Source organism: Citrus clementina, unplaced genomic scaffold, assembly GCF_000493195.1.
Source record: "Citrus clementina cultivar Clemenules unplaced genomic scaffold, Citrus_clementina_v1.0 scaffold_7, whole genome shotgun sequence".
Taxonomy (NCBI): Eukaryota; Viridiplantae; Streptophyta; class Magnoliopsida; order Sapindales; family Rutaceae; genus Citrus; species Citrus x clementina.
The window spans coordinates 20001916-20010360 of NW_006262075.1; the positions used below are offsets into that span (position 1 = coordinate 20001916).

Here is an 8445-nt window from a genome sequence, read left to right on the forward strand (position 1 = left end):
ATAAACTGAAATGGTAAGCTGGTAAGCCTGTAACATTATATCGTAAAAATTGATTAAGGAGGCTAATAGCCGGGCCGTTGACGTTGTTGAGAAAAAATTGTTTGCGCCTTGAATTGAGAATGGAAATCGGCTGCTAGATGCTACGTTTTATCCACAGGTTGAGCCAAAATCTTTGTTGGTTTGATTTTTCATTAGAAAATAAAAGACTTGACCAATAGAGGAAATAATGCAGGAAACTAGCAGGACGAACAGAACGATGTAAGTTGCCTTCATTCTCATAGTTGAGAATGTATAAGAATGTTGAAACAATGTTTGTATGTGATGTAAGTTGTCTTCATTCTCATTGAAACAGTGTTTGCATAAAACTTGATGGGTGTTCTGGCAGCACTTTTTTTTTTTAATCTCTTTTTCTCTTTTCAATTATTAATGAGATATTATAGTGTTTTTTTTATATAAGTATGGGATAAAATCAACTTAATTTTCAAATCAAAACACCAAATATTTGTTAAACAATTTATTGCAAAACTCTTTAAACTATACCTGCCCAATCACAATACCAAATAAAATCATAATGTTAGGAGGCATAGTTAGCATTACCAAACAAAGTCATAATGTCAGGAAGCATAGTTAGCATCACTACTAGTGGCGAAACTAGAAACTTATTTCAGTCCAGCCTAAATTAAAATAACTTTTAATCAACATTATATATTAATTAGACTAATATGAATTTTTTTAGGTTAATTAATATATGTTTGTTAGGGACTAGTATGAATTCTTATTTTAGTTAGCCTTATAGCTTTTAGGCTTCGTTGTTTTAGCATTGTGATCTTACTTCATTAGGAGTTAGCTAATTCACTTTGTCCTCCGTAATTTCTGGTTTATATTTCTTTTTTATTTTGAATAAATTTCCTTACCTTGTCGAGATTCAAAAACATAAATGAATAAATACATAAATAAGAAAAAAGAAACAAACAAACAGGCAAGAATGGAAGTCCTTTTTGTACGCCATCCTTAAATTTTTGCCATGCTCGTCGGAAAGTAGAACTAAAGTCTCAAAATCAATATCTCCAACCTTTGTTGTTACCTTTATAATCTCTATCTTTGTGCACTTATCTTATCGAAAAAAGGTGAAAACCAGAAGTGGCAAAATAATTGCCAATCCACAATTTATCTACTCTAATTCATTCAAAATTTTCCTTATGCTTCTAATCTAATTTCAAGAAAAATAATTCTCCATTATTGTAAAATTTACCTTACTTAATTATTTATAAAGGAGTATTATATTTCTTTTTCCTCCAAATTTGTGGGATTCGTGAGGTAAATCAGTATGGATATCAACTGATCATTAAACAATATATTGATGCTTGATCCTTTAGAGGAACACAGCCAAGACATTGATTGCATAAACTTAGATGGAGCTTGCTATTGGTTAGTAAAGAGGTTACCAAGTATTAATAATATATGGCCATAGAGCGCTCATTTCATTTGATGTGGCTGATAAAATGTACCAAGAGATAAAAGGGCCATACCTTCCTAAATCAGAACTTTTGTTGGGGTTAATTATACGAGGAATCTGTCCCTATACTAGCTGTAAATGACAAGAATTGGATCAAGAAACTAACTGCTGGACCTTTTGAATGAAATTTTGGGCCGCTTGGATTTTGGAAGAGTGATTGCTTTGTTACAGAGACTCATTTTAAATATACGATAAGAATATAAAATTAATTAAATATTGAATAGTATATTATTATATATGTTCAAATAGTAAAAATATGAAAAGTTGAATAAGTCAGTTCAGTTCTGAATCCAAATCCTCTAATAAGATCATATTATAGGATCCTAGCATGGAAGAAATGAAGGGTTTTAATTGTAGTTATTTTTCTTGTTTGCCTCTGTACATATACTTTAGTCCCAATCAAAGGAGATAATAGTTTATCGAGATTTTTTGAAATTTCATGGCACAAATTGGGTGTGTATTTGTTGGATCATAAACTTGATCCAAGATAAATAAATTCAAGCCCAACTCATAGAAGATTCCATGAGTAGGTATGGTTGGTGAGGTTTGAATTATTTGTGTTAGGTGTGGTAGGTGTGGTTGGTGAAGTAGGTGAGTGGTAGGTTTTAATGAATGGTGATGATTTATGTAGTAGTTGAATAACTGAATGGTTGTGATTAGTTTGTATCATGTATAAATACCCCCTCTCCCCTTTGGTTTAAGCATCAAGTGAAGTAACCCAATCTCTAAGGTGTAGAGAGTGGAAAATAAGAGTTGTAATTGGTGAGGAGTGTCGTTGAAGAAATAAAATAGTATGTTTTGTGTGTTTTATTTGTAAATTCTCCAACAAAGTGGTATTAGAGCTAGTGCTTGATGCTATATATAGTCATATAGAAAATCAAATCGAAGATCTCGACGAGAGGAACGTGACGCCTCAAAAAGCATCCCGATCTGAGACCGAATGCGCCCACACTTGCCGCCGGAAGTTTTCTGTCCTGAAGTTAAGTCGACTCACCGAGTTGAACTAAGCTGTGCCGAACTGAACCAAGCCGAGCCGAGCTGAACCGAATCAAGTCGAACCGAGCCAACTCGAGCTGAACCAATCCGGACTGAACCAAGACTACCAAGTCACGTTGACCGTTGACCGGCGTTGACCGTTGACCGTTGACCAAAAGTTGACTCGAGTCCTTCCCAAGGTTTTTCGACATGCCGAATCCATCTGTGCTTTCAGAATCTCCAAATTCTCACTCAATTTGTGAGTTATGGCAAACGATGATATGATATCATTTCAAGTTCCATAATTAAAGGGAAGTAAGTTTGACAATTAGAGTATTAAAATGAAGGCTCTATTGGGCGCACGTGACGTATGGGATGTAGTGGAGAAAGGCTTTATTGTGCCAGAAAATGAAGTCACTTTAATTACGGTGTAAAAGGAGAATTTAAAAGACTTGAAGAAGAAAATGCTTTTGAAAAGATTGCTGGTACAACCTCCTCAAAAGAAGCATGGGAGAAACTAGAGACCTCTTACAAAGGAGCGGAGCAAGTTAAGAATGTTCGTCTCTAAACATTACGAGGAGAATTTGAGTCCTTACACATGAAGGCGTCGGAGTCAATTTTTGACTACTTTACTCGGGTTGTGACCGTTTCTAATTAATTAAAAAGAAATGGCGATGAGTTAAAACAGGTAAGGATCATTGAAAAGATACTTCGATCAGTAGACTCGAAGTTTGACCATATTATTGTGACAATTGAAGAAACAAGAGATCTGGAGGATATAACGATCGAGCAACTTCAAGGAAGGTTGCAAGCCTATGAAGAAAAACAAAAAAAAAGAAGCAAGGAATCGAAAAACAACTTCTCAAAATGGAAGTCAATCCAAAGAAAATAGAAGAAAGTTTCGACAACGAGAGAAGGCACTATGTCCGAGGTAGAGGTCGAGGACGAGGTAGAGGTCGTGGTCATGGACGAGGTTGGAATTTCAACAACAATAATTCCAATTATGCCAAAGGAGAAAGCTCAACCAGAGGACGAGGCAGAGGCAATCCAAGATTGAGGCATGACAAATCCCAAGTACAGTGCTATAATTGTCAAAAGTTTGGGCATTATGCTTCAGAATACAGAGCTCTAAGCACCAGAATTAAGGAGAGAGTTAACTATGTTGAAGAGAAAAATGGTGAAGATGGCACACTTTTACTAGCACGCAATGACACAAGTGGAGGTCAAGAAAATACATGGTATCTTGACACAGGTGCTAGCAATCATATGAGTAGAAATAAAAGGATGCTCGTGCAACTAAGTGAATCTGTGAATGGCAGTATTGCTTTTGGAGATGATTCAAAAGTACCAGTGAAGGGTAGATGTAACATTCTTTTTTGTACAAAAGATGGTAGTCATCAAATAATTTCGAACGTTTATTATGTGCCCAATATGAAAAGCAACATCCTTAGTTTAGGTCAACTTTTAGAAAAAGACTATGATATTCACTTAAAAGATTATAGCTTTTCCTAAGAGATGACAAAGGAAATCTAATTACAAAGGTAAAAATGTCGAAGAATTGAATGTTTCCATTAAATATTCAAAATGATGTTGTAAAATGTCTCAAAGCCTGTCACAAAGATCAATCCTGGACTTGGCATCTTCGATATGGGCATCTCAATTTTGGAGGACTAGAGCTACTATCTAAGAAGAACATGGTGAAAGGCTTACCATACATCAATCACCCTGATCAACTTTGTGAAGGATGTTTACTTAGCAAGCAGTTTAGAAAGACCTTTCTAAAAGAGTCAAACTCAAGAGCTCAAAAACCACTCAAGCTCATTCATACTGATATGTGCGATCCATTCAAGCCAAACTCCCTTGGTAAAAGTAACTACTTCTTTCTCTTCATAGATGATTTTTCAAGAAAAACTTGGGTGTATTTTTTGAAGCAAAAATCAAAAGTCTTTGAAGCTTTCAAGAAGTTTAAAGCTGCAGTGGAAAAAGAAAATGGATACCAGATTAAAGCCATGAGATTTTATCGAGGTGGAGAGTTCACTTCCAAAGAATTTTTTGAGTTTTGTGAAGCAAATGGAATTCGATGCCCTTTGACAATTCCAAGATTCCCCCAACAAAATGGTGTTGCGACATGGCAAGAAGCATGCTTAAGAGTAAGAGGCTACTTAAAGAATTTTGGGCTGAAGCTGTTGCATGTGCAGTCTACTTATCTAATCGATCTCCAACAAGAAGCGTGTGGGGCAAGACGCCACAAGAAGTTTGGAGTGGAAGAAAACCCGGTATCACCCATCTAGGAGTTTTTGGAAGCATTGCCCATGTACATGTACCAGACGAAAGTAGAGCCAAGCTGGATGACAAAAGTGAGAAGTTCATCTTCATCGGCTACGACAACAACTCCAAAAAATACAAGCTTTACAATCCAAACAACGGGAAGATCGTGATCAGTCGAGATGTAGTTTTTTATGAAGAAAAAGAATGAGATTTTGGCTCTCATGTAGATGACTTCAACTTCTTTCCCATTGAAGAAGATGATCATACACAGATAAAACAAGTAGACGAACAACAAGAGCCTGTTACTCCACCTATCTCACCAACATCAACCACATGCGTAGATTCACCGCCGTCTTTCTTAAATGAAAGAACAGAAGAACGTACAAGAAGTCTTCAAGATCTCTATGAGGTACCTAAGAGATATGATAATCTCACTCTCTTTTGCCTCTTTACTGATTGTGAGCCAGTCAACTTCCAAGAAGCTGCACTAGATGAGAAGTGGAGAATTGCAATGGATGAAGAAATCAAAGCCATTGTGAAGAATGATACTTGGGAGCTTACTACTCTTCCCATAGGTCATAAGGCGATCGGTGTCAAATAGGTGTATGAAACAAAAAGAAATGCGAAGGGAGAAATTGAAAAGCACAATGCGAGACTGGTTGCAAAAGGCTATAGTCAAAAGGCTGGTATAGACTATGACGAGGTATTTGCTCCTGTAGCTCAACTTGAAACTATTAGACTTATTATTTCTTTGGCTGCTCAGAATAAATGGAAGATTTTTCAAATGGATATGAAGTCTGCTTTCTTGAATGGATTCCTTGAAGAATAAGTTTACATCGAACAACCATTGGGTTATGTGGTGAAAAGACATGAAGACAAAGTTTTTATATTAAAGAAAGCTCTTTACGGGTTAAAGCAAGTACCAAGGGCATGGAATAGCAGAATTGACAAGTATTTTCAAGAGAAAAGCTTCACCCAATACCCATATGAACATGCTCTCTACGTTAAAGAAAAAGATAGAGATATTTTGATTGTGTGCTTGTATGTGGATGATCTCATCTTCACTAGAAGTAATCCAAACTTGTTTGAAGAGTTCAAGAGAGTGATGATCAAAGAGTTCGAGATGACTGGCATTGGACTGATGGCATATTACCTCGGCATTGAAGTCAAGCAAAAGGAAGAAGGCATATTTATCTCCCAAGAAAGCTATGCAAAGGAGATTCTCAAGAAGTTCAAGATGAATGATTGTAAGCCTATTAGCACGCCAGTGGAATGCGGAGTTAAACTATCCAAACATGATGAAGGTGAAGGTATAGATCCAACATTCTTTAAAAGTTTTGTTGGAAGCCTACGTTATTTGACATGCACAAGACCATATATCCTTTATGTTGTTGGACTTGTGAGTCGATACATGGAGAATCCAAAGACCACACATTTTAAAGCTACAAAAAGAATCCTTCGCTACATCAAAGCTACAACTAATTTCAGCTTGTTATACTCATTTTCTAATGACTACAAGCTTGTTGGATATAGCGATATCGATTGGGGTGGAGATTTAAATGATCGAAAGAGCACCACAGGATTTGTGTTCTTAATGGGAAATACTGCTTTCACATGGATGTCAAAGAAGCAACCAATTGTCACGCTATCTACCTGTGAAGCTGAGTATGTAGCTGCCACATCAAGTGTTTGTCATGCAATTTGGCTCAGAAATTTGCTAAAAGAGTTATGTATGCCATAAGAAGAGCCAACCGAGATTTGTGTTGATAACAAATCAGAAATTGCCCTATATAAGAATCTAGTCTTTCATGATCGAAGCAAACACATAGACACTCGCTATCATTTCATAAGAGAGTGTATTGCAAGAAAAGAAGTGCAAATCAAGTATGTAAAATCACAAGATCAAGCAGCTGATATCTTTACTAAGCCACTCAAGCAAGAAGACTTTGTAAAATTCAGAAGTTTGCTTGGTGTCACAGGATCAAGTTTAAGGGGGGTGTTGGATCATAAACTTGATCCAAGATAAATAAATTCAAGCCTAACTCATACAATATTCCATGAGTAGGTATGGTTAGTGAGGTTTGAATTATTTGTGTTAGGTGTGGTAGGTGTGGTTGTGGTAGTGTCGTTAAGGTGCACCAAATTTAAAACCTTACCACTAATATAAATAATTAGTACAGAGCGAGTAAGAATCGATCCCACAGAGACTATGCTAGTTATATTTATTATTAACTCCAAAGCAAGATTTAAAATAAAATAATAGTAGTAATAATAATAGTAATAATAATATAAATTAATCTAATTAAAGAAAATGCCAATTAAAAATAAAAGGGGGGTTTATGAATTTTTAACTAAATAGTAAGAAATAAAGAAATTAAAATTACGAACAAGAATTTAATAAAAACTGTAATTAAAGGAGAAAGAAATAATAATGATGAAAACTTTGGTTAAGGGATCATTCGCCACCACCAAACATGCACATAATATATCAATTCTATTATCAATTTATATTGAAACTATCAACCGTAGACAACAATAAGCTCTGTTAGTCTCAATCTTTCCTTAGTGTGTCGTTAGGTAAAATAAGCTCTTCACCTAATCTCTAACCATTAAATAATTTAAAATAAACTCTTTAAATTTAAGATAATGGAAGCATTAAACAAAGAAAGATATTAGATTGATCTAGGCAATAAACACACAAGCTCGGATTATTTAACCTAGGTTATGTTCTTCAATTGAAATCACTAATTCCAACTGTTACTAATGATTAAAATATCAAGACAATTACGGATCAAGAATTTTAATTTAGCAATAATATTTATTCAAGTCCTATTTAATTGGCCATTTAAATAAAACAAGAATAAACCATGAACATTAATTATAGAAGAACATAAACAATCTCAATTAAATAAATTGAATGATAGAATTTAAATTTAATTGCATATCATGTTTAGGGTTTTGAATTCACCCTTAACCAAATAAAAATCTAGCCTAACATAATTGAATTGGGAATAAGAGAATTGACAAAACCAATCATGGAGATTAATTCAAACAGCTGCCTTTTTTCTTCAATTGAATTCCTTCTAGCGTCTTCCTTGTTTTTTTTTTTTTTCTTGCAGAATTGGATCAGCCCCTGCTCCCTCTTCTCCCTTCCGTCCAGCAGCTGTTCTCCTTTTATAATGCTAGTTGACCGAATTCTTCTCCAACAAATCTAAAGAAATCTTTTTTTAATTAGAATTGAAATCCTTTTCCAATTTAACGCCACCCAAAGCCATTAATTCCAACTTTTGAAAGTCAATTGTGGGCCCGTTTAAATGCTTTCCACTTTTGCAATGCCATGCACGTGTTCTCCAATTGCCAATTAGAGAACATTAAATCTTTTAATTATTCAACATTTCTCAATTGGATTAATTGCTTTGATTTTTGTCTTCCAATTTAATCTTCATTCCTTCTCAATTTGAATTTCTTCATGCCTTTTTATTATCCACAATCTCCAATTAATTTCCTATTCAATAAAATAATACAATGAATTAAAAATAAGAAATAAAAATAACTAGCAAATATAAAAAAAAATATGTATATTAATTAATTCCCTATTAAATTAAAAATTAACTAAAATAACTAGAATATTTAAGATCAAAATAAGAAAAAGATGGAGAAATTAAAAGCAAAATATATGGAAAATA

General features: G+C 34.5%; 1 protein-coding gene across 1 annotated transcript; it reads left to right on the forward strand.

Moving 5' to 3' along the window:
- The first annotated feature begins 5379 nt into the window (after positions 1 to 5379).
- On the forward strand, positions 5380 to 6500 carry LOC112097031 (uncharacterized mitochondrial protein AtMg00810-like). The gene is made up of 2 exons (XM_024181290.1): positions 5380 to 5445; positions 5655 to 6500. Exons 1-2 carry the CDS (start codon positions 5380 to 5382, stop codon positions 6498 to 6500), a joined length of 912 nt encoding a protein of 303 aa, XP_024037058.1.
- The last annotated feature ends 1945 nt before the right edge of the window (positions 6501 to 8445 follow it).